The sequence below is a fragment of the Haliaeetus albicilla genome, chromosome 26 (genome assembly GCF_947461875.1).
Source record: "Haliaeetus albicilla chromosome 26, bHalAlb1.1, whole genome shotgun sequence".
Classification (NCBI taxonomy): domain Eukaryota; kingdom Metazoa; phylum Chordata; class Aves; order Accipitriformes; family Accipitridae; genus Haliaeetus; species Haliaeetus albicilla.
Genome location: NC_091508.1, coordinates 17,088,091 through 17,115,303, shown reverse-complemented (window position 1 = coordinate 17,115,303; position 27,213 = coordinate 17,088,091). Strand labels below are relative to the sequence as shown.

The 27,213-nt window shown below is 60.0% G+C and overlaps 1 protein-coding gene across 1 annotated transcript in view; it reads right to left on the bottom strand.

Moving 5' to 3' along the window:
* HMCN2 (hemicentin 2) overlaps nt 1-25,726 on the bottom strand; it is a 38,723-nt gene extending 12,997 nt beyond the window's left edge. Inside the window, exons 1-48 of the mRNA XM_069770602.1 lie at nt 25,243-25,726; nt 24,249-24,319; nt 23,145-23,303; nt 22,776-22,898; nt 21,774-21,945; nt 21,308-21,414; nt 20,971-21,091; nt 20,611-20,874; nt 20,297-20,441; nt 19,891-20,012; nt 19,524-19,796; nt 19,279-19,420; nt 18,545-18,672; nt 18,178-18,291; nt 17,872-18,021; nt 16,969-17,163; nt 16,501-16,596; nt 16,001-16,125; nt 15,569-15,713; nt 15,314-15,426; nt 14,894-15,050; nt 14,522-14,684; nt 12,886-13,013; nt 12,634-12,742; nt 12,098-12,267; nt 11,419-11,514; nt 11,124-11,300; nt 10,673-10,827; nt 10,203-10,326; nt 9,836-10,011; nt 9,496-9,583; nt 8,198-8,317; nt 7,865-8,026; nt 7,245-7,526; nt 6,466-6,633; nt 6,185-6,298; nt 5,904-5,990; nt 5,200-5,391; nt 4,584-4,757; nt 4,063-4,176; nt 2,654-2,796; nt 2,328-2,478; nt 1,882-2,100; nt 1,533-1,646; nt 1,278-1,465; nt 1,001-1,097; nt 577-738; nt 57-170 (exon numbers count right to left, since the gene is read on the bottom strand). Coding sequence (XP_069626703.1) covers nt 57-170; nt 577-738; nt 1,001-1,097; nt 1,278-1,465; nt 1,533-1,646; nt 1,882-2,100; nt 2,328-2,478; nt 2,654-2,796; nt 4,063-4,176; nt 4,584-4,757; nt 5,200-5,391; nt 5,904-5,990; nt 6,185-6,298; nt 6,466-6,633; nt 7,245-7,526; nt 7,865-8,026; nt 8,198-8,317; nt 9,496-9,583; nt 9,836-10,011; nt 10,203-10,326; nt 10,673-10,827; nt 11,124-11,300; nt 11,419-11,514; nt 12,098-12,267; nt 12,634-12,742; nt 12,886-13,013; nt 14,522-14,684; nt 14,894-15,050; nt 15,314-15,426; nt 15,569-15,713; nt 16,001-16,125; nt 16,501-16,596; nt 16,969-17,163; nt 17,872-18,021; nt 18,178-18,291; nt 18,545-18,672; nt 19,279-19,420; nt 19,524-19,796; nt 19,891-20,012; nt 20,297-20,441; nt 20,611-20,874; nt 20,971-21,091; nt 21,308-21,414; nt 21,774-21,945; nt 22,776-22,898; nt 23,145-23,303; nt 24,249-24,319; nt 25,243-25,477 — 7,144 coding nt within the window. The 5' untranslated portion in view covers nt 25,478-25,726. The remainder of the gene's footprint in view (nt 1-56; nt 171-576; nt 739-1,000; nt 1,098-1,277; nt 1,466-1,532; nt 1,647-1,881; nt 2,101-2,327; nt 2,479-2,653; nt 2,797-4,062; nt 4,177-4,583; nt 4,758-5,199; nt 5,392-5,903; nt 5,991-6,184; nt 6,299-6,465; nt 6,634-7,244; nt 7,527-7,864; nt 8,027-8,197; nt 8,318-9,495; nt 9,584-9,835; nt 10,012-10,202; nt 10,327-10,672; nt 10,828-11,123; nt 11,301-11,418; nt 11,515-12,097; nt 12,268-12,633; nt 12,743-12,885; nt 13,014-14,521; nt 14,685-14,893; nt 15,051-15,313; nt 15,427-15,568; nt 15,714-16,000; nt 16,126-16,500; nt 16,597-16,968; nt 17,164-17,871; nt 18,022-18,177; nt 18,292-18,544; nt 18,673-19,278; nt 19,421-19,523; nt 19,797-19,890; nt 20,013-20,296; nt 20,442-20,610; nt 20,875-20,970; nt 21,092-21,307; nt 21,415-21,773; nt 21,946-22,775; nt 22,899-23,144; nt 23,304-24,248; nt 24,320-25,242) is intronic.
* Between the last annotated feature and the right edge of the window lie 1,487 nt (nt 25,727-27,213).

Here is a 27,213-nt window from a genome sequence, read left to right as displayed (position 1 = left end):
CAGGTCATCGGTGCGCGCTCGGGGACAGAGCTCCTGGCCGAGGCCTCGCCGCTTACCGTGGACAGTGAGGATGAAGCGCTTCTCATCCCGGCCGGCCACGTTCAGCGCCACGCACGTGTATGTGCCCGAACTGGAAAGCTGCAGGTGAGGGAGCTGCAGCACCCGTGAGCCTAGAAGAAGCAGAGAGCAGGGAGTCAGGGCAGGCTGGAGCAGGACCAGGTTTGGGCCACCGCACCGGCAAGCTGACCCAGCAGCCAGCAGCCGGCCAAGCTCCATGCAAGAGGCGTCTGGCCATCAAAGTCTCTCTTTGAGGTCTGAGGCCTCACTGTGCACAGCAGAAAAGGGTGCTGAGCTCCTGGGGAGCAGCAGAGCAGAGTTTGCAGGATGCAACCCTTAGTCATCTCCAGAGGGAATCACTCGGCAGCAAGTTGTTAGCATGTGGTGCGGCCAAAAGTCTGAGCTCAAGTCCCGCGTGCAGCGTCCAGAAGGGCAGATTAGAGGAGCTAGAGCCTGCCCTCAAGAGCTGGTGGCTGTGCCGCGGGGGACAGGCTGTCATCCTTGCTCATCCTGACGTACCTGGGGTGACAGTCACCTCCTCACCAAGCCGCAGGACGCGGCCATCCTTGTACCAGGTGATCTCTGCAGCAGGGTGGGATTGGACGTTGCATGCCAGTGAGACGCTGCCGTTGATGACGCCATCGATGCTTTCGGGGTTTGTGCCCACAATCCAGGGAGCTTCTGCTCCAGCACAGCCCAGAAGACAGTGCCAAAGGAGAACCGTCACCACGGAGGCTGAGGTCTCCCCATGGGGAAACGCACACCGAGCATCTCGCCTGCTCAGCGTGCCGGCACCTCGACCTCCTCGCTTGGGGTGAGTGTGACAAGCACGAGGGGACGGAGGCAGCCATGGGGTTCAGGAGCCACGGGAGACTCCAGCTGGCAGAGGAGGAGGAGTGGGGTAAATCAGCGACCTGGGGAAGGGTCACTGGGGATACCTTACCCTGCACGGTGAGGGCAAAGTGCTTCTCAGCTGACCCAGCTGGGTTCTCGGCCACGCACGTGTAGCTGCCGGTATCACCCGCCTCCACCGCAGCCACCTGCAAAGGGGGAGCAGATCCCCGTTGAGGGCTGCCCTGAACTGGGGACCTGCTGGGGCTCCCATGGGGACCTCAGCGCCTGGCAAGACTAGGGCAGCCTCCTTTTTGGGGAGGGAAGAGTGCCCCGTCCCCTCCACCCGGTGTCTCCCATGTCCCCCCCCTGCCCGGGGGGACACCAACCTGCAGGACTGTGCCGCCCTCCAGGAGCTGGTGCCGTGGGCCACCCACAACGGGGACATCGTTCCAGAGCCAGGACACCGTGGGTGCTGGGTGCCCGCTGGCTTCGCAATTGAAGCGAACAGTACTGTTGATGGTGGCCGTCATCTCCTCGGCCAGGTCCTCCGTGCCACCGTGGATGGCCGGGGCAGCTGGAAGCAGGCGGTTATAGGGCTGCCACGTGCCTCCATCCACTCCCCGCCCCAGCCCCGTACTCACTCAGCACCTCCAGCTCGTAGTGCAGGCGGTCCTGTCCTGCCACGTTGGCCGCCTCGCAGGTGTACCTGCCCGCGTCCTCCTTCCGCACCGCGGGCAGCTGCAGCACCCGGCCCCCTGCGGCACAGGGCAGGATTGGAGCAAGGGATGGGAAGGGCTCCGCGGGAGGTCGGAGGGTCCCCTCCAACCTCGCTGTGCAGACCCCTATGCAGCCCCAGCGACCCTGCAGGTCCCGTGCCTGCTGTTTGCGGGACAGGATCCAACCTTCTCCATGCTAAGGATGCTCTCAACCCACAAAGCTGCTGCAGGAACCCCCCCCCCAAACTCCAGAGTGAGGGTCCATTCCCATTACCTAGCAGCATCAGCACCCCCGGACCGGGGGAGAGGGGCTCTCCATCCTTGTACCAGGTGAGCTGGGGAGGTGGGATGGCATTGGTGTCGCAGTAGAGTGCGGTGGGCTGGTTGAGGACAGCCTGCCGGTGCTCTGTCACCTCCCCATCCTGGTCTTCCTCCCGGTAGAAGATCTCAAGGGCTTCGTTGGGGCTTGTCTGCTGCTGGAAGAGGGGTGGCACTGCGGGGACAGGCTGTGGTCAGCTGTAGGGAACGGGGACTCACAGCCCTACGTGCAACCAAAGTATCTGCCCAGGCCTGACCGGGGCTGAGGAGATGCTTATTTTCCAGCAGATACAAATTCTTCCTGCTTACCCTGCTCTGCTCCCACAACAGACCCCACCAAGGACCCCTCCTCTTGCAGAGACACCCGCTGCTCTGGGCACTGGCTGGCCGCCCAAGGCTCACCTTGGACATGCACGATGAAGTCCCTATCGTCTTCGCCCACAGCATTGGTGGCCACGCAGGTGTAGTGCCCCGAATCCGAGACGCCAGCTGGTTTGATCTGAAGGACCTGCCCCTCGCTGAGGATCTGGAGGTGGCCAGCACTTGCCAGGAGCTGCACGGGGACCCCAGCCCCAAAGCACAAAAGAAACAGAAGAGCAGGAGGAGGATTCCACACCCAGGAGTGGGATGGAGCCCAGCCAGCCTTATAAAGTGTGTCTTCCCACTCCATCTACCTGGGAAGGTCCCCAAACCCAGCAGCTTCTCCCTGGTTGCAGTTAGGACCTCACCTGCTTGTCCTTGTACCACTGGATGGTCGGCTCGGGCACAGCCCAGGTCTCGCACTCCAGCATCACTGTACTGTTAACCCTGGTTTTCACCTCTTTCACAGCAAATTCCCCCAAAAGGTCATCTCTGGCAATTGAAGGAGGAACTAGTAAGGAGAAACGACACAGCTGGGATAAGAGAAGAGCCCCCAGTGCCCTTGTTCTACCCTAATCAGCAATAGGCAGCACCTTGGGGTACTGCTGACACCCCCAGATGAACCCTTGGCAAGTGGGTATTCTGTATTGGAACCAGTGCTGTTTAATATCTTCATCAATGACATAGACAGTGGGATTGAGTGCTCCCTCAGCGAGTTTGCAGATGACAACAAGCCAAGTGGTGCGGTTGAAACATCTGCGGGACGGGATGCCATCCAGAGGGACCTGGACAAGCTCAAGAAGTGGGCCCATGTGAACCTCATAGGGTTCAACAAGGCCAAGTGCAAGGTCCTGCACCTGGGTTGGGACAACCCCCAGTATCAATACAGGCTGGGGGATGAAGGGATTGAGAGGAGTCCTGTGGAGAAGGACACGGGGGTACTGGTGGATGAAAAACTGGACATGAGCGCTCACAGCCCACAGAGCCAACCGTATCCTGGGCTGCATCCAAAGCAGCGTGGCCAGCAGGTCGAGGGAGGGGATTCTGCCCCTCGACCCCACTCTGCTGAGACCCCACCTGCAGTACTGCGTCCAGATCTGGGGCCTCCAACATAAGAAGGACATGGACCTGTTGGAGCAGGTCCAGAGGAGGGCCATGAAGGTGGTCAGAGGGGTGGAACACCTCTCCTGTGACAACAGGCTGAGAGAGTTGGGGTTGTTCAGCCTGGAGAAGAGAAGGCTCCAGGGAGACCTTATAGCAGCCTTTCAGTACTTAAATGGGGCTTATAAGAAATATGGGGACAGACTTTTTAGCAGGGCCTGTTGCAATGGGACAAGGGCTAATGGTTTTAAACTCAAAGAGTAAAAGAGGGTAGATTTAGACTTGACACAAGGAAGAAATTTTTTGCTATGAGGGTGGTGAAACACTGGCACAGGTTGCCCAGAGAGGTGGTAGATGCCCCATCCCTGGGAACGTTCAAGTTCAGGTTGGACGGGGCTCTGAGCAACCCGATCTAGTTGAAGATGTCCCTGCTCATTGCAGGGGGGTTGGACTAGGTGACCTTTAAAGGTCCCTTCCAACCCAAACCATTCTATGATTCTATAACCCCTTTGCCCTCCCCGGGGTAGACCAGAGGCTTTTTGGGGCCACGTGCTGATATGTGCATGAGGTGCATCTCCCCGGGATGAAGGGATGGGAAGGGAAGGAAGGGGCACTGGCCCGGTTATAGTGGTGGGATCACTGCAGGAATTAGGAAGGACATGGAGAGCTCCCGCACCCAGGACCTTCACAGAGTAGTTCTTCATGGCCTCCCCGGCTTCGTTGGCTGCGACGCAGCTGTACGTGCCCGCGTCCTCTTCCTGGGCATTCAGGATCTGCAGCCCGTGGCCACCTGGGCAAAGGGGGTCTCCTGAGAGGGTCACCGCACACAGCCACAGCTGTCTAACCCCATGCAGCACAAGAAGGTATCTTAAGGGACCTGCTGATCACCTGCAAGCCTGACTTGAGGGGGCCTAATGCTCTTCTAGTGCCCAGTTTCCAGGCTTATAAAACCCAGTGCTGTCTCACCGATGCTGCTGAGGAGGCTGTAGCTATTATCAGATGATGCAGCACATGGAAAAGCAGCATCCACCTGATGGTCTGAGCCCCTCGGGTCCTGCAGGATGATGACTTCTCACCATCCCACTGCCCTGAACCACAGCCAGACCAAGAAAAGACCCTGCTCCCGCTCTCACTCCCCCAGTCATGCAGCAAGGGGCCACCGTGGTCATGCAGAGCCAATGGACACCAGCATAGTACCAGGGAGCAGAAGGACATTTCTAGACGCTTTGAGGGGAACCTCATCCTTGAGCCAGGTGATGTTGGGAGATGGGTGTGCCAGAGCCTCGCAGACCAGGGAGATGGGGTTGTTGATGATTACTGTGACTTCTTCTGCAGCAGCATCATGGGCATCTCCAGCAAAGGTAGGACTGGCTGCAGAGATGTGTTTGCGTTTCAGATCAGCATTAGCACCCACTTGGGCTTCCCAATGCTTCATCCCCCCACCAGAGACCATGATCCGAGTTCTGGGAGTTGGGCTTGACCACCTGTGAAATGCACAGCACGTACAGCACAAGCCCAGCTTCAGACTCTGCCCTGTCTTGCTGCCCTCCAAAAACACAGGGGGGACAGAAGACATACTCCCCCTTCCCACAAGCCGTCATCAGAGGTGGAACCTGCACTAGATGGACCCTTTATGTTCCTCCAAGAGGTCTCACAAGGGCTTTGGGACAGGTCCAGGACCTCATGCCATGCTGCTGGCTGTAGGACTAAGGGATCCTCACCACCTACCTGGGGCAGGCAATTAAAAAGCCCTCTAAGTCCACGTCCCCTGCTCCCACCTAAGAGTCTGCCTCCATCCAAAGGCATCTCATACCAAAAACATCTAGCAGGTAGTGCTTGGTCTGATTTGCCACAGAGCTGGAGGCCGTGCAGGAGTAGTGGCCAGCATCAGACAGGGAGGCTTGGGGGATGTGGAGCATGGAGCCATCCGGGGAGATGGAGAAGTTGTCTCCGCCGGGCAGAGAGTGGCCATCCTTCAGCCAGGTGATCTTAGGTTGGGGGTTGCCTGTGTAGGGTAGAAAGCAGGTTTTGGCCTTCATGCAAAGTTTTTCCGTGCATGAGCACAGCCTGACCAGGGTCATTCCGCCAGAGCTTTTCTGGGAAGCAGGGACATCAGCCCAAATCCAAAATTATCATGATCTGGATCAGGTTTTTAGAGGCTGCTGGATGAGCCAGCAAGAAGAAAGAGAACTGTCCTGAGTAGGAGATGATTAATTACTCCCATCACTAAAGGAGAAACCAGATTAGAGGAATTTTAGCTCCATTTGGGAAAGATTGGAGCTTACGTTGTGGAACAAGCTCCCCGCGTGGGCGCCCCCTCCCCAGCGCTTCCAGGACAGCCCAACCGCAAAGCCAGGAACTATCCCAAAAAAGCTCTTCAGCAGATTTCAGCTATTCTCATGTCATTGACTGAAGCCGGCCATTTGCTCCACGCCCCAAAGGGAGACTCAGGTCAGCTGCCCCCGAGTCCCATCTCCCACCTGCTCATGCCACCTCTGCTCCCTGCATGATGCTTACCCACAGCCAGGCAAGACCAGGTGACAGGGTGACCCTCGGGTATGCTGATGGTCTCTTCTTCCCCCGCGTTCTCAATGTGGGGAGGAACTAGGAACACAAGCCACCGGGGACCTCAGCAGCTGGCCAGCTTCGCTGAGCCTCTGAGCTTAGATGCTAAGGCACGAAGGACTCCAGCACTGCAGCTCCCACCATGCCCAGTCTTAACTCGTGCCTGTTCCTGTAAGGGTGAAGCTCTGAAATCCCACCAGGAATCCTGCAGCAAACGGAGGACCCCTCCTTACCTAGGACCTCCACGTAGAAATGCTTCCTGGCCTCCCCAGCTACGTTGCTGGCCAGGCAGGAATAGTGGCCACCATCCTGGGCTCGTGCACGGGTGAGCCTCAGCAGCCAGCCCCCTGGAAGCATGGAGCAGAGAGATTTCAGGGCCCTGATCCAGGCACCAGCCCATCCCAGCAGTGCTCCTGCAGGGCTGGAGCTCCACCATGTTTAAACTCATCGGTACTGGGGCAAAACATGTTCCCGAATTGCTTGTTTCTCACAGCATCCATGCCTCAGCCCTGACCTGAAAGCACATGTGTGTGCTTGCTGGGTGTGACAGGAGAACCGTTCCAGGACCAGGTGACGGTGGGCAGGGGAATGCCGGTGGCCTCACAGGTCAGCGTCACGGATCCTTGCAGAGAGACGCTGATATTGGTTGCCAGTCCTGATCCTTGAATGAACTCAGGAGGAACTGGGGACGCAGAAAAGGATGGACATCCATTTGCAAAGCAGCCGAGACATTCAAGGAGCAAGGCAAAGGGGGAAACCTGGGTAAACCCAGCTTGTTCCCACCCTCCTGCTTTGTACAGTTTGAGGACACAAGCTCAGAAGGACCATTAGCATCATCTGAAGTTGTTGACTTTGAAATTGTTATGGGACAGGTGACGCACAGCAAGTACGTGCTGCTTACCTGCACCCCCAGGCCCACGCTTACAGGTGTGACACCAAGCTGGCCACACACCCTGAGCCACCTCAGGCCTTTTGCAGCTCAAGTGCTTGGTACCTTGACCCATGAGGTTTCCCTGACTCCTTGGGAGGTAGATGACCTTATAAAGTGTGAGATGGTCTGCTCTGATGACCCTGGAAAGAAACTCCTGCCTGATGGAGACAATTCTACAGCTATGCCTGCAGCATACCCCTTCTGACCCAAGACCTCCTACGTGCTGGGTTGTCCAAGATCTACTCCATGTCAGGTTGCTCTCTGTGCTTACTCTGCATCAAACGTGTGGCAGGACATCACCACCCTCCTGAGCCTGCCTGCATCCATGCACCCCAGCCAGCAGCCCCGTCCCGCACCCTTACCATGCACCACAACATCAAACTCCCTCTGGTCCTGCCCCACTGCGTTTGCCACCAGGCAAATGTAGCGTCCTGCGTGGGCCACCTCTGCCTTGGGGATGCGCAGCCGCTTCCCTTGCTCCGTAAGCAAGATCCCATCCCTGCCGGCCACGGGCTGCCCGTCCTTCACCCACGTCACTGTGGGCGGTGGCGTCCCCACGGCCTCACACTCCAAAACCGTCTCGCCAGCCTTGATGACAGAAACCTTCCTCAGGGCTTTGCTGCTGCCCTGGATCCTTGGCAGCGCTGTGGGCAGAGGAACACAGGGCAGAGGTGACGCTGTAGCAACTCCCTTGGCCGTATGTAAGCGGACATACAAACGCCATCGGTCTGGACGGCGGCAGCGGGATGGCGAAGTAAACGCAAGTGGGTGCAACTAGTGCAATTGGGCTGCTAGAGTGAAAACCAGCTGCAAGCAGCTGGGAGCCAAGAGGAAAGCTGGAGGGGCAAAGGTAGCCCAGCTAGCAGCACCCTTTCCAAAAATCCCAAAGCAGCAGGCAACGGCTGCAAGCTTTTGGGTCCAGCTGGACCTTGCACTGAGAGAGATCATAGCACATTCAGGTCCTCGGGGTCCCCCAGCTCACCGTGCACCTCCAGACGATGCTCCTTGCTGCTTCTGCCGGCAGCATTCCTGCACTCACAGGTGTACGTCCCCGTGTCCACCAGCCGTACCTTCTCAATGTACAGCATTCTCCCTCCCGTGGACACCAGGTTTGGGCTCCCGGGCTGGGTGGAGAGGGGCTCACCTGCTCAGGGAAGGAGACAACAGAATCTTCTCAGGTTCCCAGCAGGACCAGTTCCCACCCAGAAGCTGGATACTGCTCAACATAAAGCACTCCTTGCTGCAAGGAGACCAACACCTGACTGGTGGCTCAACACATGTGTGGGAGGGATGAGGCTGAGGAGCAGGACCCTACCGTCCTTCCACCAGCTCAGGGTGGGGAAGGGGATCCCCTGGCACTTGCAGGCCAGCCTGACGGACTGTCCCTCCAGCACCAACACGGTGGCAGGCTCTGCCGAGGAGAAGGACGGGGGCACTGCAGGGGATGAGAGAAGAGGAGCAGCTCGCTGATGGCACTGGACACGAGAAGAAGGGCAGCTCCCTGCTTGGCTACACACCACCCACAGCTCCGCTGGGCTCCACACAAAGAACGGGCAAGCCTCCCTTGCACTGGCTCCATGTGGAAGTAATAATCTTGACTCTCCAGCTATTAAACGGACGATGCTTTTAATTGCACGTGGCCTACAGCAGAGGATGACCGAGCATCCCGCGCCAGCCACACAGGCAGGCCAAGCCCAGGTTGGCCAGACACAGCCTTATTAGGTAGCACTGCTCGCTGGGAAGGTTACCTAACTCTTTCCATTATCAGATGCTGTTCTCAGTTGCTCATAAATACAGCTGGCTGGAAAACGGTAACTCCTTCCCATGAGGGATATCAGTTTGTAGAAGAAAAACCCTAACACCCAGAAACCCCTGAAAAACAAAAACAGCAGAACCCAAACAATCCACCCGAGCCAGGACGCCAGACGTGCAAACGTTTCCCTGGGAAGGGATCGCAGGAACAAGCCCGGATCAGGAGAACTGGATTTTCTCCACTCCCTGGCTGCCTGCCTGCAGGACTTCCACCAACTGGCCGAGAGCATCCCCGAGAAAAGCCAGACCCTGGCTCAGCCCCCAGCGCTGCAGACGTGCTGAACGGGCCGGGAGGCTGCGAGGATGCTCAAATCGAGCAAGAAAAAGCAGCTGGTGCCCGTCCTGGCAGCGGCCCAGAACTACCACTGGCATCCTCCCAACTTGGGCAGGGGGAGAGAGAGGGGATGATAACTGCAGCGAGCACCACACTCACAAAGTGCAAAAAAAGGACAGAGAAATCCTGGCAATAGGATGGAAATCCCTCCACTCTACTGCCCAAATTTTGGAAAGACACCTCTTCTGCATCGTCACTGAAATCTCCCCCCAAGTCTCATGCAAACATTGGGGTTTTCCCCTCTGACACCTGTTCTGGTGGGGATTCCCTACCACCTCCAGCTCCATCATTTTGCAGAGCTTTAATATTTTGGGCTTAGTGTTTTCCAAGCCAGTCAACTACCCCAGCTACATATTATACATATAAACAAATAGTATGCAATATAGTATATACGTGTGTATACGTATATACATGCACACATGCTATATTTGCCCCTGATGGGCTATTTCAGCCACAGTGGCCCTTACCCCACACGTCGAGGTTGTAGTGTTTCTCTGGCTGTCCAGGTGCCTGGCACGTGTACCTGCCCGCATCCTGCACAGTGGCTTGCCCGATCTGCCAGAACAAGCAGAGACACTAAGATGCTCTGCAGCAGAGCTGGACCCATGCAGCCCCTCCACGGGGGGATTTTGTGCCAGCACGGGGATGAGATGAGCATGAGGGGTGGGAATGGTGCTGAGCCACGGGCAGGAGGGAGGGACATCCCCTCCCTCTGCACCCACTCTCTCCCAAAGGTGGGGAGGGGGAGATGGGGGTCTTCACAGCCCTGTTTCCTCTCCCATCCTCTGCAATCCTCTGAAACATCACCTGGAACATGGTCCCCTCTGCAGACAGCTGCATGCCCGGCTTTGGTGTGAGTAAGTTCCCATCTTTCAGCCAGCGGGACCCCCGCGGCGGCACCCCGGGGGCCAGGCACTCCAGGGTCACCGGGTGGTTGACGATGACAGTGATGTTCTCCTCCTCGCCCAGGGTGGTGGGGGGCACTGGAAAACAGATCGACAGGGCAACACCTTCCCCAAGCCCCCCCACCTTTGGTACCCCTCCCTAGGGCTGGTCCCCCACAGCCCTGCACGCTTGCAAGGGGACAGTGGAGCAGCCCCATAGTCCCGAGCATCACCTCCAGCCCCACAGCCACGCTGGCAGGCAGGGGCTGGGGATGCAGCAGGGTACTTACACCGCACCTCGAGAGTGGCCTCACGTCTGTCCTCCCCCACAGAGCTGCTGGCTACACACGTGTATGTCCCCGAGTCCTGGAGGTGAGCGGTGGGCAGGGACAGCACGTGCCCATCGGAGAGGATCTGTGCTCCCCCCAGAAAGAGCCCAGATGAGCATGAAACCAGAGCTGGGCTGCAAGCCGGCAAGCAGGAACAGGGATGGGTGGGCATAAGCCTGCCTTGAGCCCGTCCTCGTCACATCCCGGGGACCCTCTGCCCACCCGTGCCACTCATGGCCAGAAAGCCCGGAGCAGGGCTGAGCAGGTCCACGCTCCCATGGACCAAATGCAGGGGCAGGTCTGGGCAACGGTGCATCTGCTCAGCTCCAGCAATTGGGTTTTTTTTCAAAGCCAGAAGAAGGAAAAGGAACATCTTCCTGGAGGGATGTCCCCAGTGACCCCCCCACTCCCACAGGGGCCATCTCACCCACCTGCGGGCCACCCGCTGCTATGCTGGACACCAGATTGCCATCCTTCAGCCACAGCAGCACTGGAGCTGGTGTCCCCGTAGCATTGCACTCCAGTGTCACCGGCTCATTCATCATCACCGTGATGGGGCTGGGGCCAGCTGTGATCTGTGGAGGTACTGGGGAGGGTGCGGGGAGCAGAGAAATGTCACCAGAAGCACCAGGGTGCAAAAGGGACAGAGTGTGTAGGAGACTCCATGGCATGGACCAGGCAATACCCATCCACAGGGCCGTGGTTTTCTGGGACATTGTTAGGGATAGACATGGAGGACTGCATGGCCAGAATTGCAAACGTGTCAGAGGACAGGGGCTCTGCTAAAGCCATCTTCCAGTGACATGTCCCGAGGGCTGGGATGGCCCCATTGGACCCACACAAGCACGAGAGGTCCTGCAGTCCTTCCCACCGTGGACTCACCGATCACCTGCAGACTGTACCAGAGCTCGGTGACACCAACCACGTTGGAGACCACGCAGCGGTAGCTGCCAGCATCGGAAAGCTGGGCACGCTGGATCTCCAGGCGCTTCCCATCCCTGGACAGGGTCCAGTTCGGCCCAGCCAAGAGCTGCTCATGCCCCTTATACCAGGCAATGTCTAGAGGGAAGCAGGGAGCTGAGCTGTAAGGAGTGATGCTGCCGCTTCGCTCACCAAGGGGACCCAGGGAAAGCCCCAGGGGTGTGTGAGCAAGAGCCGAGGGAGAGGACTGACTCACTGGGAGCAGGCAGCCCTGAGGCCAGGCACTCCAGGGACACCGTGCCGTTCTCCAGAATGGCCAGGTCCACCGCACTGGGTTCGATGTTGGGAGGTACTGCAACCCAGCATGCATGGTCGTCGGCTCCACGCAGCCTGAGCCGGCTGCAGCCGCACGATGCGGTGCCAAGAGGCATGGCTGGGTGCACCGGGGGGCTCTCGGCACACGCCAGGTCCTGGGAGAGCAACAGCCAGGACCCCCCCACTCTGGGAGGGCACCACATCACTACACGGTGCCACTGCTGTCCCTCAAGTCAGCTCGCAGATTTCTTGCCCCCTGGGATGAGATATTCATCCTTCCCAGGGCAGGGGTCTCCGCTCGGTGCCTGGTTTCTCACCCAACACCTTCAGCCTCACATCCTGAGATGCTGACCGAGGGGTGCTCTGGTCAGAGGGACTGGGAGTAGACCCTCCACCGGGAAGCACCCATCAAGGATGGATGCTATGGTTTACTGTGGTGTTGGTGGCCATCAGCTCTCAGACTCAGGTTGAGACCAGCGAAGGGCAAGATCCCAAGGGATCAAGCCAGTGACCCTACACCTCCCAAAAAGCAGGGCCAAGAACACCCACTCCTTTGGCTAGCCGTGTCCTCCCTGACGCACGGCATGGATAGCAGGTCTTGCCCCAGATGCTGCACTCACCTTGCACCGAAACCTGCACCTCCGCCTGGGCCACCCCTGCCCGGCTGCTGCCCTTGCAGATATAGACCCCTTCGTGACTGAACCCCACGCGAGTGATCAGCAGGGTCCCACCGTCCTCAGACACCACCGCACCATCCTGTTCACCCAGCGGGTGCCCGTCCTTCAGCCACCTGCGAGGAGGGGGGTGGGCAGCGAGTCCTTAGTCTGTCCCACCACCTCCTGGCCCCCATTTCTGCCACTGAAGGAGTGAACAGTAGGGTGCTGGCAGCGAGGACTGTCCCCTTGTCACCTGGAAAGGGGCTGGCAGTGCCCAGACTGCTAGGAAGAGCAGGATCCCAGGGGCAAGGAGCAGGACTCATGCTTCCCATCCTAAGGGACACCCCAAGCTGGGGTCTCCATCACCTGTCCCGAGCTCCCATCCCGATCTCTGCCACAGCTTTGCACGCTGGGCTGCAGAGCACCCCCAGGGAGTTACGCAGCCCCTAAGGGAGCTCAGGGCGACGTGGGCAGGATCGTCCCCACTCTGCAGTACTCACTGGATCTGGGGTGTGGGGATGCCCATGGCACGACAGTGAATCCTCAGGGAGTCGTTGGCGACAGCCGTCAGGTGGCTTTCCCCATCGCCGATCAGCAGCTGGGGGGGTGCTGGGGGGAAAGGGGACCTCAGGCTGGGGCCACCCTCAGACCCTGGCACAGGCAGCAGCCAAGGGCTTGGAGGGTGCAGGACCCCGGCGGTACATGAAGACCCACAGCCCACGGGAGGAGCATTTTAACCAGCGGACACGAACCTTGGACGTGCAGGCTGTAGCTGAGCGAGGCGTTGCCCGCGGCGTTCGTGGCCGTGCAGGTGTAGAGGCCGGTGTCCGTCACCTGGGGCTCAACCAGCCGGAGGGACCCCGAAGGGAGGACGCTGTACCTTAGGGGAGAGGGAACAGAAGAGCTGGATGGGAGGAACAGCCATGTCCTCCGTCACCTACCTCTGGGCAGGAGCTAAGGGCTGAGAGCTCACCGTTGCCTTGAGACAGGTCCCCAGGGCCACCTCCTGCACAAGGAGGGCAGCAGAGCTGTCCACGGGTGCAAAAATCCCTTTGCTCAGCTCCTGGGTGAGCTCAGCACGAGGCAGCAGTGTGAGCCACCCACCCGGGGGGACGGGGCTCCCTGCGGAGCATGGCCCCTGCAGCTGGAGCTGGCTGTGCTCTCGCTCCCAGCACCGTCTGTGCTCCACAGACATAACATCATCTCAGCCCACGGCCTCAAATTCCGCCCCGTGCGCTCCCATAAATCACCCAGGCACATGAGGACAAGCCAGCTGAGATGTGGAGAGCAGCACAGGTCAACCAGGAGCAGGCATGGGAAACCAGACAAGAACGACAAGGCAACACAGTCCCTCAAGAAGAGCAAACCCAAGATGCCTTCCTGCTTCCCCAGGCCACAGCAATCCTCAGGTGCAGGGAAAGAAGTGACTGACCCCAAGATCAGGGCCCATAATTTTAGGGAGCCCCTTCCAGCATGGTGTTAAAGTGCTGAATAAACAGGTCCTGCTTCCAAAGGGGAAGACCAACGCACTTGCTAAACACATATCCAGCCACTCTCCAGGTTATCTTCTCTCATCAAATGGCATTAAATGACTGTCCCGTCGCTGCCATCAGCCTCAACACCATCAACAAATGAATTTGGCACTCCAGAAGTCACCCACTGGAACAGAACTGGCCTTTAAACCCACATTCCAATGCAGACAAAGCCACCGCCGGGCTCACAGCTGCGTTTCTGCCAAACTTTGACCCAGGAGCATTTCGATGCCTAAAGCCCATGAAGTCACCCCAACACGTGGGTTGCGAGAGGCAGGGGAGGCTGCAGCACCCGCAGCCTCCCTGGCTGCCTGTCATCTCCACGCTGCTCTCCTCCTCCTCCAGACCTCAAAACTCCCCCTCGGTGCCCTGCAGCCACCTGGGTGTGGAGCAGCGTCGAGCCCTGGTCCAACACCTCCCACAGGGATCCACCATCCCCAGGCCCGTCCTTGGCCTCGCCGCCTCCAGCACCGTGACGGCACGAGGCAGGAATGTGCATGAAGGCAGATGGGCGAGCGGGACTGGGGAGCTGTGCTGGAGCCGCCTTCTCTTCCCAACCCCAACCTGTGTCCGGGGTGAGTGTGCAAAGGGTCAGGAGCAGCTGCTCCATCCCAGCAGATGTTTGTATGATGGAAAAAAACCTGGTGATTCTTGCTCTGCTCTCTTCAAAGAGCAACACTAATGCTGTGCTGCTCAGCTGTCTCTGCTCCTGCCAGAGCATTGAGCATCAGCTGCTCAGCACCAGGGATGCCCTTCATATCTCCCCACCGCTGCTGCCCTTCACGGACTCAGCATCCCTCCGGCGAGACACACAGCACCAAGAGAGCACGGCCCCGGCACCCACAGCCCTCCTTACCTTGCGGTGGCGAGTGGCAGCGGCTGGGACTCCTGGGTCCACACCACCAAGGGAGGGGGGTAGCCTTGGACCTCGCAGGGCAGGGTGGTCTCCTGCCCAAGCACAGCCAGGATGGTTACGGGGTCTGATGCCTGTGATCCGTTCACACTGATCCTGGGCTTCGCTGGATGGAGAGGGAGCACGGCTGGTGTAGGAACGCTTCAGGTGCCCCACAGCCCTCGTTGCTGCTCTTCCCATCCGCAAAACCCATCTGGCACCTGGCTAAGTGGCCCAAGGAAGCTAGGCGAGTCCCCAGGTCACGCTTTCCCTGCCAACCACCCTCTGGAGGCATTTTACAAGGAGCTGGCGCCAGGACCTGTCCTGGGCACTCACTGCTGACAGAGAGCTGCATCTCCCGGCTGGAGAAGCCTGCCACGTTGGTAGCTGTGCAGAAGTAGGTCCCAGCGTCCCCAGGGGAGGGCAAAGGGATCAGGAGGGTCCCATCTGGGTCAAGGTGGTAGCGCGGGCTCAGCGAGATGGGCTCTGTGCCCTGCAGAGGAAAGGGAAGGGAGGAAGGAAGACAGCAGAGACTTTCCCATGAGCTGAGCATCCCAAGGGCAAGAAGGCAGCTCCGGATCCATCAGAGCAAGCTACCTCCAGTCCCGGCTTCCCAGGGCATTTGGTGCCACCTCCTCGGGCAGCCACAGCCACACTGGAGAGCTACATCTCCTCCAAACACGTTACCCCACACCCGAGGGTGACCCACAGCCTGGCTGGGAGGAGGACGTCAGCCTGCCTCCTCCTGCCGCCTACCTTTGCCCAGGTGACAGTAGGGGGGGGCACACCAGTGGCATTGCACCTCAGGGCGATGCCCACTCCCTCGGTGGCGGTGACGAGGACAGGGCCAAGCTCAATGCTGGGAGGAACTGGGAAGAAAGAGAAGCACCTCATCCTGCGCAGCCAGGGCTGTGTCCACCAGAGAGAGCGGCGCTTTGCTGCTTAAGCAGCGCAGAGGGCACCCATCCCTCTTCACCGCAGAGCTGGGACGCCTGGTACCCTGCCACTCACCATGGATGACCAGGGACACGTCCTGACTGTGTGAGCCGAGGGTGTTGGTCACCTCGCAGGTGTACCTCCCCGCGTCCCCCTGCGATGCCTGGTCCACGTGCAGGCTCCCGTCAGCCCGGACGGAGTAGCGGCTGCTCAGGGCTACCTGGGCACGGGCAGAGAGCAGAAAGCAGGACAGACGGAGGGGTCAAACATTACCGTATCGCCGTGTCTTTGGGGCATATTGAGAAACTGATCCTTGAGCAGTAGAAACATCCTGACGTGGTGATAAACCCATGTTACCCTCCCAACCCAAATGCTCCCCTGGCATCTTTCACCAACAGCTTTGGCCCTGGGAGGCTGGAGCACCCATCCTGCACCAAAGCCCCTGCCCCAGGGCCATGCTCGTGGCTGCCTGCCCACCCACCATCCCAGCGGGCGCGGAAGCCTCACCGGCTGCCCGTCCTTCAGCCAGCGGCGGGCTGGGAACGGCCTCCCGGCCAGGATCACGCAGGGCAGCGACACAGGCTGGCCTGAGAGCGCACGGACCACAGGGGATGCAAGAGCTATTTCTGGGGCTGCTTGAAAGAGGAGAAAGGGAAACAATATTAATTGGAGATAAACTGGCCAGGAACGCTCAGAACAGATCTGGACTGCCTTTATTCCAAGGTCCAGACCTTGGCTCGGCACAAGCCGGCTCCGATATTCAGCTCCCCCAAGAATTTGGGGATATTCGTCTACAATTTGGGTTCAAGCGCGTGTCAGTACATTAAGCCAAAGATGTGGAAGGGCATTATCCAAGCCCTGCACTGGGGGGGGGGGTGCCGAGCATTCACCACAGCCGGCTCAGGAGCAGACGTGGCTGCACGAGTCTGGCACTTGCTCACCACCAGCACGGCCAGCGCTGGCAGCGGCCGGGATCAATACACCAACAAAAGCACGTAAAAGCAAACCGTGTCCGGTGACCGTGAGCTTGACCTCCGCTTGGATTTTCCCAAACTCATTCTGGGCTTCACAGATATAGATGCCTTGGTCATCCAGCGAGGCACCTGGAGCCCGGCAGGGAGAATCCTGAGCCTGGTGGGGCTGGAGAGCCCCAAGCAGGCTGCAGGATGGGGTGACACCATCCAGCCCCCCTACCCCAGCCCCAGTGGGTGAGAGACCCTGCAGCACTGGAGGCTTGCAGGCTGTTACAGCACAGCCAAGTTTCCACAAGTAAAAAGTGCAACTAAACCCACTCTGTCAATGCTTTACTGCTGCAAAAAGGTGGGCATGGGGGCTAATCCCACTGCTGGGACACCGGCCTGCAGCAGACAGGGGAGAGCACCCAAGGGTGACACTGCGTAAGCATGCACCCAGGTGGGACGCCCGCACGTGCTCTCCACCACGCCAACACACGCTTGCACGCTCAGCTCTCTTACTGTCGATGAAGAGCTCGGCAGTCTCCAGCTCACTGGAAACACCACGCGGCCCATGCCAGCCCGTCACGGGCTTCCCGTCCTGCCGGGACCAGGTAACCCGTGGTGGGGGAGAGCCCTCGACGCGGCACAGCAGGCTCACGCTCTCCCCGACCTCGACCGCCGTGTCCCCCAGGGGCTCAGGAAAGTGAGGGGCAGCTGGAGGAGAGAGCAGAGGAGAAGGGTCTCAGGCAGGTCTGATACCCCGGCTTCCCCACAGCAGGCTCTGCACGTAGCCGAGCCTGGAGAAGAGACAGGGCTGCAAAACCCACAAGCCAGGTGCCTTGAAAGGTTATGAGACTGACTTAAAGCGTTTGGTGTTTTTCCAAAGCTGTTATAGCCGTTGCAGTTTCCATCCCTTCCAGTTATACTCAACACCCCCCTGGCTCAGCAAAACCTCCTGCATTTTTCCACCTTTAACTGCTTCAAGCTTTACTGCTCCCAACTCAGAACCTCCTCTCCTCCTCCTCCATAGGCTCTTCCATCCCTTCTGCCTATGGTGGGAAGACCTGAACATCAGTTGGGGTACCTGGGTTTTCAGACACACAGAAGCCAGCCCCCACCTCCACCTAATCCCACTAATTGCACTTTGCATCCCCAGTCTTGCCCCAAGCTGTCACGTCCCATACAATAGCATCTGCACCAGTCTTCTGCCACTTCTTGAGCCTCTTCCCTCCTAACCCTGGGAAACCCCACCAGGCTTCAGCCCACTTGTACTGAGCACTGACACCCCCATGCTGGGGAACACGGGAGCTGGGGGCAAGAGGAACCTTGGGAAGCAGCAAGCAGGAGCTGAGCCTGGAAGGGACAGCGGTGGAGATAGGCTCGAGTGCTCGGTGGCACCCAAAAGGAGAGGCAAAGACTTACACCCCACGTCCAGCACAGTGCCGTCGAAGGCGACGCCAGCCTCACCGAGAGCCTCGCAGACGTATTGCCCCGCATCCTCCTCCCGCAGCGCCTGCAGCCGCAGGACGGCGCGCTGGGTGCCGGGTGGGAACGTGGCCACCGCCTGCTCGCCTGCCCCGAGAAACCCCCCACATCAGCACCCTGAGTGCCTCTGGGGGTCCCTCCCGCTGTTGGTCCAGGGGACCCCACATGCGATGTCCCTGCAGGGTGGTGGAGAGCCCCCAGTGCACGGAGAGGGTTTGCTCCCCAGGTCCATCCCGGTCTCACCTTTGTACCACGTGACGTAGGGTGGGGGGACCCCCAAAACCCAGCACTCCAGGGTCACGTCTTCTCCCACGAGTGCCTTCAGGCTGGGCGTCACTGCCAGGATTGCGGGAGGCTCTGTGCCGCGGGGAGAGGGACAGCTTTGGTGACTCCCTGCAGTGCTGGTTGTGATGCCGTTCACCCTAAGGGGACCCCGGGGCCCTGGGAGCTGCCCCCCAACACCCTCCATCACAGACAGCCCAATCCCTCGTGTGCTGCAAGGTGTGAGCCAGCAGCCAAGGGACTGAAAGGAGGGATAATAAATCCCTCCTGCGGCAGCTCTGAGCCCGAGCCCTTCCCGGGATGCGGCCGGCCGGCGGGGAGCAGGTACCGGTGAACTCCAGGGTGATGACTTGCTCATCCCAACCCAGCGCGCTGCTGGCGTAGCAGCTGTAATTCCCCGCATCCTCTGGGATGGCAGCCCTGATGTGCAGGGTACCCTGAGCATCTGTGAAAACCCTGCGGCAAATGGGGAGAGAGGGAGAAACGAGCCCTGTAAAAACAGAGCCGACGAAAAAATGTGCTGAAATAAATGAGCAGGCTTAAGGCCATCCTGCACACGTGCTAAGTGCTGGGCATTTGACAGATGTGGGTTAGCACTTAAAGCCGGCTCCATCAGCTGCTGCAGGGAAGGATGTTACTTTGAACCAGGGAAAAGCATTGAGAATTGGGCTTTTTCATCTCCAAAGCAAAAAACACTTTCCCCAAAGCCCACTCCAGCACTCCCAGCCTGACACAGGCAAGGAGGCGGAAGCCAAAAAGCAGAAGAAATTAAGGGGAAGCACAAGGAGTATTTTGAGACTTGAGCACACAATGGGCGTGCAAAGAACCTTGAGTTCCCCTCGGTGGGGATGGTGACCTGGATAAGGCAGAATGGCTTAAAAATAAATATATGAAATTAAGGCTAGCAGCATGCCAACCATCTCAGGTGCACAGGTTGGGGATATTGCAATGCCTTCCTCTTTCCAGACCTATGGGCAACCCCAAGCCCCTCTCCATCACCTTACACATCCCTGCAGGGGTGGCACAGGGAGGACGAAGGCACCCACGTCCCCCCCAGGTTACCTCTTGTCCTGCTCCAGCACCCAGCCCCAGCGCTTCCAGGTGGTGTGGGGTGGGGGGTGACCCCCAGCCGTGCAGTTCAGCCACAGCTCCTGGCCCCTGCTGAAACGCTGGGGGCTGGCATCGACCTTCACCCACGGTGCCTCTGCACAGGGTTGGAGAAGGGTTCAGACCCCGGGTGCCATCTACCACCCACCCACGGGGCACGGCATCACCCGGGCTAGGGTCCCACGTGGGGCAGAGCCTACCCCGGACGAAGAGCCAGAGGGAGGCGGTGGCAGTGCCGTGGGCGCTGCGTGCCACGCACTCGTACGGACCCCCGTCCCCTGGCTGCACGCGGCTGATCTCCAGCGAGCCGTTCCGCAGCAGCCTGGTCCGGCCGTCCCCCGGTTGCGCCGCCTTCCCATCCCAGCTCCACGTCAGGTTGTAGGGCACGTCGCCCAAAACCGGGCAGGACATGACCACGTCTTGGCCCGGTGAAGCTGTGATGTTGCCTGGGGCTATGAGACGCGGCGGCGGCTCTGCAAACACGGCACGCCGGGGTGAAATGAACCTGTGCCCACACACAGACCTGGAGACTCACAGGCACCGAGGCTTGGCACGAGCAGTCCCCACCTGAGACAGAGACGTAGGTGTGAGCCCGCGTCGCCCCGAACTTGCTTGTGGCTGTGCACTCATAAAACCCTTCGTCACTCTTGGACACCACGGGGATCAACCAGCTGATGTTCCCCAAACTCCTGTGAAAAGGGAGAGGCTACGGGGTCAGCCCAACCCTGGGGCTGCCATGCTACCACCCTGCTCCAAATCCCTGGGACTTTTTTTCCATCCGAGTCAGGCAAAGGGGTGCACCCCCACCTCCCATAGAAATGTTCCTTGGGATTTTCCTCTGCTGCCTTGGGATGCTCAGAACTTGCAGGCACCCAGCCGGCACACCGCATCCCCCCAGGCAGCGCAGCTCAGGGGGCTGTTACTGCCCACATGGATCCATCATGGAGCCCACCGGGCCAAACCAGAGGCTCACCTGAATTGCTGCTCTTCCCCGAGCTTCATTCTACCGCGGCTGAGCTGCAGGCGGAAAGGGATCTCGCTCCGTGCAGAGCAGGAGATCAGCTGTGGCTCACGGTTGTAAGCCTGGATCTTGCTGGAGATGTTCACTTTGGGTAGACCTGGAAGTAGTTGGGGACACACACACATATAATACTCTTCGGGAGATCACCAAGAGCTGCGCTGGGAAGCAGGATTAAAAAGAAAAAAAAATACTCCAGCAGAAACCAAAGCAGAAGTGGTGCCTTTGGTCCCTTCTCAGCACCCTTGGGGACTGTGGGGACCACTCACCGGGGACCACGCTGGTGTAGGTGACCCCGGAGAGGCGGTGCAGGGGGTGGCCCTGGGTGTCTTCGCCCTTCACCTTCAGCAAAAAGTCACCCGGGGGGACGCGGAGCAGCGAGCCCACCCAGAGCTGCCCCGAGGAGGTGTTGGAGAGGGGCCGCGCGGGCAGCGAGAGGAGGGCATGGCCAGAGGTGTTGAAGAGCTCGATCTCCTGCAAGTGCCCAGGCGGCTTCAGACCGGTGCAGTTCACCACCACGGAGATGGGCAGACCTGGAGAGGAAAAAGGGAGAAAACAACCCAGCCCCGTTCCCAGCTGCAAGAAGCCCAGACACAGCACCCACGCCCCCGGGCCAGCACCAGCCTCACCCTGCACTGGCCGCTCTCCAGGCTGGCTGGCACCAAAGTCCAGCTGGGTGGAGAAGCTGGCTTGAAAATTAATGTTGCTGATGCCGGTGATCCTCAGCGAGTGGCGGCCGCTGCTCTGGGTCTGGAAGCGGAACGAGAGGCACGTGCTGAGGGCAGGGGAAGGGAGAGGCGATGGGGACGGGAGGAGGTGGCAGCCAGCCCCTTCCAGCCCGCTCGTGCATCCTCTGCCAGGCTGGAGGTGGACGGGGGAAAAGCCTATGCCTGGCAAAGCCTGGGCAGGTAAATATCCATCAGGGGACGGGTAGGGGACAACGTGCGGGGGCTGCTACCAGCCTACCGTGACCGACCATGTCCCTGGCTCATGGGGCTCCACAGCCACCACCATGGCCGAGTTGGGGATGCTGAGCAGTTCTTTCAGACCTTGGCCATTCTCGAGGACCTTTCCTGCAACAGTGAGTGAACCTCTGGGATGGGCAACCCGGGTCCAGCCTCTGGTCCCGGCAGCCAGCCAGGAGCCCCCTCCCTCGGGGCTCACCATGGTGCAGAGCCCATCACACAGCTCTCACAGCCTCAGCAGCAGAGAAAACCCTCCCAAAACCAGAGGCAAAGCCAACCCAGGAGGGCAGCAGAGCAGAGGCACTTGGTGTTTAACGAGGACTTTGCAGGTCATTGCTTTTTTATTTAAGTTTTCAGCACAGGGTTTGGTGATCCCCATGCCTACAGCCTCCCATTTGTCCCGACATGATGGCTCTCCAGGAGGCAAAGCATCACCCCCGACCCGTTCTCCTTTCCTGGGCTCCTACCTGCCGGATCCCGGACCTCGATCCCTGGGGCAGGGCCGCTCAGGGAGATGGTGACCTCCTTCAGGCTAGGGTCAAAGGGGACTGGCCACGTGTGCTCCCCACCATCCTCGTGGTCCGTGGACAGTAAGTGGACTTTGGAGGCCTGAATGGCCTCTTCCACCCACTTCAGCACCTGGGGGCACATGGGGGAGGATTAACACAGATCCCTCCTCGCTACCAGGCACGGCCGTTTCGGGAGCAGGGCTGTATTGCACTGGGCCAAAATCTCAGGCACAGCTGCAAAACAGTGCCCGGGTGAAGGGCCAGCCCAGCCGGGTCTGGCGGGTGCCAGCACGAGGGTGGCACGGGGCGTGTGGGCAGGAGGTGACAGCCCTGGCTGAGCCCCTCTTGCTATGAGCAGGTGCAAAAGGAGTTGAGTAATTTGGTGTCATTGTTATTGCCAAGTGGCTTCTGCTCAGCCGCTCGGAGCAGATGCGTTATTACCCCACAGCTCGCTCGTGGGAATAGAAACCATTAAAACACATAACTGCCGGAGGTTGGGCAGGGGCTGTTGCTGGGAGGTGCTGCCCAGTAATGAGCAGAAAAGCACTTTGATCTTCTTCATGTCTCCCAGATTTCGTGCCAGTCGAGAGCTTCAAGGACAGGGAGAGGCAGAGAGGCTCCTCTCCCTGCAGCCGGGCCACCCGCCTGATTCCCAGGGTGCTGACAGCAACTGGAGCACCCGATCTTCGGCCTCAGCCCCAAGCAGACACCTCCCCTCCCTGGCAGCAGGCGAGTCAGCTCACCCCAAAGATCACGCAAGCAGCCCAGCAGCAAGCTCGAGAAAAACCAGCCTTCTCCAGCCCTCGCTTTGCTTCAGGCTAAAGCGGGGCTCCCGGAGCAATTTGGAGGTGCCTCGGGCACAAGGGCTAACCCAGGGGAGAAGATAAGAGCAGCCGAGCTGGGCTGGACCACACGCACCTCGGCCACCCCGTCCCTGCTCCTGCAGGTCTCCCCGCTCACCTCTGTCACCTGCTGCTTGTCCAGGTGGAAGATCTGCCCGGAGCTGGTGGCGGCGATGCGCTCGTACACGCGGTACCCGGGGTGGCTCCTGTCCCCGCAGTCCCCCGTCAGCACGAACACCACCTGCCACAGCAACCGTCCCCGTAGCATCACGCGCAGCCACGGGGCGTCTGTCCCAGGGAAGGGATGCAAACGGCATCCACCAGCCCCCGGTACATCGAGCCAGCCCAGGAAATGCAAAATTCATCCCGCTAACAGGCAACGTAAGGGGGTTTATTGCTGCGACTCGTTGCCAGGAGCTGCCGTTGTGCTGCTGCGGCATCTGCCCAAGCCGGCTGTCGCAGGAGGCCGGCGGGCAGCACTGCTCACCTGGGTCTGCTTGTGCTGCAGCAGCCGCAGCAGATCCTCCTGCTGCTCATAGTCCTTGGCCCGAGCATCCGAGAAGACATAGATGAAGGAGCCGGGGTGCGAGACCTCCACGGCCAGCCTGATGGCTCCCACGCTCATCTCCGGGCAGTCCCCTCCGCCCTGCGGCACACAGGGAGGGACGTGGCACGGGCACCAAGCCAACCAGTGCTCAGCCCTTCCCCGGTGGGCTCCCAGCAGGATCCCACCCAGTGTCGGCTCGTGGGGAGAAATTGCACTAGTTTGCTGGAGTCACAGCCCAAGCGCAGCCTGAGCAGCTTGGTGGTACCGCAGGGACACGCAGGATCACAAGGACCCATCCCTGTCTCACCGCTAATGATGATTAAACCACCCATTTGGGGATCCAGACTCAGAAGCCCCTGGCTTCCCACAAACACCTTTAGTGGGCACATTCATGCCCACCCCAGCCCGTCACCCCCGACACGGCAGGAGAACCAGCCACCCCAGGCGAGCGCAGAGGCACAGAGACGACCAGCTCCCACTTCCACGGGGCTTTGTAAAGCCGCAGCTTTACACCTCCCACCAAAACTCAGCTGCATCCAAAGGGAAACGCCACAGGGATTTAGCAATGCACAGGAGGCAGGGCAGGAGCGGGGATGGATAAAGCATTATTAAACTCCTGGAGAGCATTTCAGCTGAAATAATTTTTTTTTAAAAATAAAAAAACTCAAACAGTTTTCAGACAGCACTTCTAGAAGAAGAGATTTTTGGTTCCACAGAGAGTTTGTGCAAACTCTCTCAGGGGAAAACATTCCCACTTTGGGACAAGAGCTGTGAACTAAGAGCGCTTTGCCCCATCGCAGGAGCCCGGGGCACAGCACCAGCGTTACCCAGCCTCTCCCCGCTCCCACCCCGCTGTGGTCAGCCTCCAGCAAGCGCAGTTCAGCCCTGAGCCCCTGCCACACTCCCGGGGGATGCCAGTCCCGGAGGGGAGCAGGGATTGATCCCACGACACACCACCACACAGGAACGCAGGGCCGGGCTTCCCACCAAGTGCCAAATGCCAAGGCAGCCATGGAGCAGCGCCGCGGGGCTGAGGACGCCTACCTGGACGTGGAGCTCTCGCAGGCGCCGCTGGAAGAGCCGGGGGTCCGCAGTGAGGGTGGCGGGTCCCACCTCTGCAAGCACACCGACACCGTCGCCTCAGCCTCCCTGACCACCGGCACCAGCCTCCTTCGATGCCACGCTGCGGGTGCTCCCAACCGCCCACCCTGCCTGAAACACCCTTACGGGACCTGTGAGACTCAGGGTTAAGCATCTACCCTGGCTTGGCACCGAGCGAGACGTGGATTTGGGCAGACCGGCCCCGTGCCTGCCCCAGGAAAGCTTTCCCCAACACACCAGGAGGTCCCAGTCAGGGTGAGCTGCAAACCCAGCACCCTTTTCTACTGCAAAGCGATGCAGAAACCCATTTACTGGCTCTGCCTCCTTCCCTGTCTGACTCCAGCAATTTTCATTCAAACTCGGCTTTTCTGCTGAAAATAAAGCCTTGGTCTCGCTCTCCTTGTAGGGGGGTCAGGGCTCTTTTGGAGAGCAGCTGCTATTTATGGGTGTGCATAAAAATCCCGAGGCAAAGACTGGGACAAAAAGAAACGATTCTGGTATTGCAGTAAATTACCAAAACCTCTTAGCGAGTGGTGCTTTTTATTGAGGCGACCTGGAAGCACATTGTGGACTTGGACAGAAATGCTCCCCCATGACTAGAGCAGGGAGATCGGAACAGGCTGGAAGTAGAAGAGCCACCCACAAGTGGGTGCCAGCAGCACTGGGATTAATCCGGAGAGAAACGGGTGGCCCTGTGTCTGCAGGGTGGCTTAGGGATGGGAGCCCCTGCCCAGCACCTTGCCCTCGAGCTGCGGCTCATCCCGTGCTGCCATCCCCACCGCAGCCGTCACCGGAGCATTAAAAACTGGGAAAAAGGACAGCGCGGGCACTTTGGGAAGCGCATGCTTCAGCCCCAAACCCGGCCAGAGCTGCAACCCAGCTCCCCGCAGCCCCGTCCCCCGGCGGGACGCGTGCCCTCACCCCGTCCCAGCCGTACCTGGGTCGTGGAAGGGGACCAGCGCGTAGTTGCTGATGGGTTTCGTGCTCCTGCTGAGCGTCCGCTCCAGGATGCGCGAGGCCCCATCCATCACCTGCACCAGGTCGTCGTACATGGAGCCGGTGACGTCGAAGACGAAGGCTAGGGTGGCCCCCCCTGTGCCAGGAGGGGGCTCGGCGAAACTGGGGGCCAGCAGCAGCCAGAGACTCACAAACACCCCTCCATGGGGTGGCATCGTGGGGGACACCCTTAGGTGCTGGGGACACCTCTTTTATCCTCTCCCTGCTCCTTCCCTCAGACCCCCCCAGGCACCGTCCCCGCACCGGGGAGGGACACAGGGTCCAAGGGGCCACACGTGGTGGGGACAGAGCAGGGACCCTGGTTGGGGGACGCCCAGCCGCCCGCAGCTGCAGACCTGCTCCTCCAGCATTCAACTTCTGGGAGAGAGGGAGGGAAAACAGGACTTTTGGAGCCAGCGGCGCTGCAGGGAGGTGGGTGGGAGCTGGAGGAAGCCAGGATGGGGATGCGAGGATTGGGAAGCAGGTCCTGCAGCCCACAGGATTGTCAGAAACACTGCCCGGGCCCCCTCCCAGACCCTGACAACCCCCCCAGCCCAGGCTCAGCGAGCCCCCCGCTTTGTCGGGGGGAGCCGGGGGTTAGGAGAGGACACGGGGGCTCGCAGCTGAGCGCTTGCGGGGAAACCCTGCCAAACCCACAGCGGGGGGGGGAGGAGAACCAGCTGCGAAAGGGACCCCAAGGAAGCAAACCCCCCCCCTCTGCTAGGCAAAGGGCCCTCCCTGGAAAAGGGGTCTGCAATTGGGCTGGGTGGGGGGACACAAGGGGGTCTGGGGGACTTCCCAGCACAGCCCCCCTGCCAGGAACAGGGAGCAAACAGCCACACAAAGTGTGGACAAAGCTGGAGCCGGGACAAGGGTTGGGAAAGGCAGCCCTTGGCCGGGAAAGGCAGCCCTTGGCTGGGAGCGCTGGCCGGAGGCAGCGGGGCTTTTCCTGGCTCCCCTTGAAGCGGAGCGCTGAGCTCATGGCCGCTCCGGAGGGATGCTCCACTCTTGCTCAACTCCCCCCGCAGTGGGACCCAGGGAGCGGCTGCGGCCAAGGGCCGGCTCCAGGTGAAGCTGCGCACCGAGGGCCAAATCCTGCCCCAGGCTGAGCACCTCCTCTGGCCCCCAACATCTCACTGGCATCAGCCCCGCTCCTCCCAGACACAGGGACTGGGGGAGATTAGGGACCACCCATCCCACATCCCCACAGATGGGACAGTGGGACCCTCCTGTGCATCCCTCTGCCCCACCATGTCCCTACAAACCTGGGCTCAGCCCAGCACAGTCCCAGGGTGGGCAAGGACCCCCCCGACATTGCAGCAGGGCAGGGGGGGCAGCCAGATGGCACCTCTGCCCCATGGGGCTCAGCCGAGAGCTGTGCCAGTGGCTGGTCCCTCTCCTGTCTCACAGCCAGGGCTGGAGGCTTGCATGCACTCACTTGCAGCCCGTCGTTCCCCCCCCTCCCCGGCTTGGCACCCCCAGCCTCACACTCACTGCAAGCTCAGGGGGGTCTCCCACCCCACAGTACCCCCAAACCTACCACAGAGCACCCCCAGCCCCTAACCCTGCACCCCGACAAGGAACACCTCTCTCCAACACCGCTGGCACCAAAAAACCCCAACAGTTTCTCCCCATCACCCAATTAATCCCAGCCAGCCCTTCCCACACCCACCAGTGCTCCCAGTCCCAGAAGCACCTACACTAGCTGGGCTTTAACCCTTTCCTTGCTGGGGGGGGCGGTTAAAGCACAGCAAAGCCAGGCACAGCCTCTGGGTAACTGCCGCGGTTTGGAGTCTGCGCCCGTCCTCAGCTGCTCCCCAGCATGGGGGATAAATCCCCGGGTGCCCCCGCCGTGTGCTGGCACAAGGCACCTCTGAACAAAACCTCCTGTGCAAACACAGCCTCCTTGTTT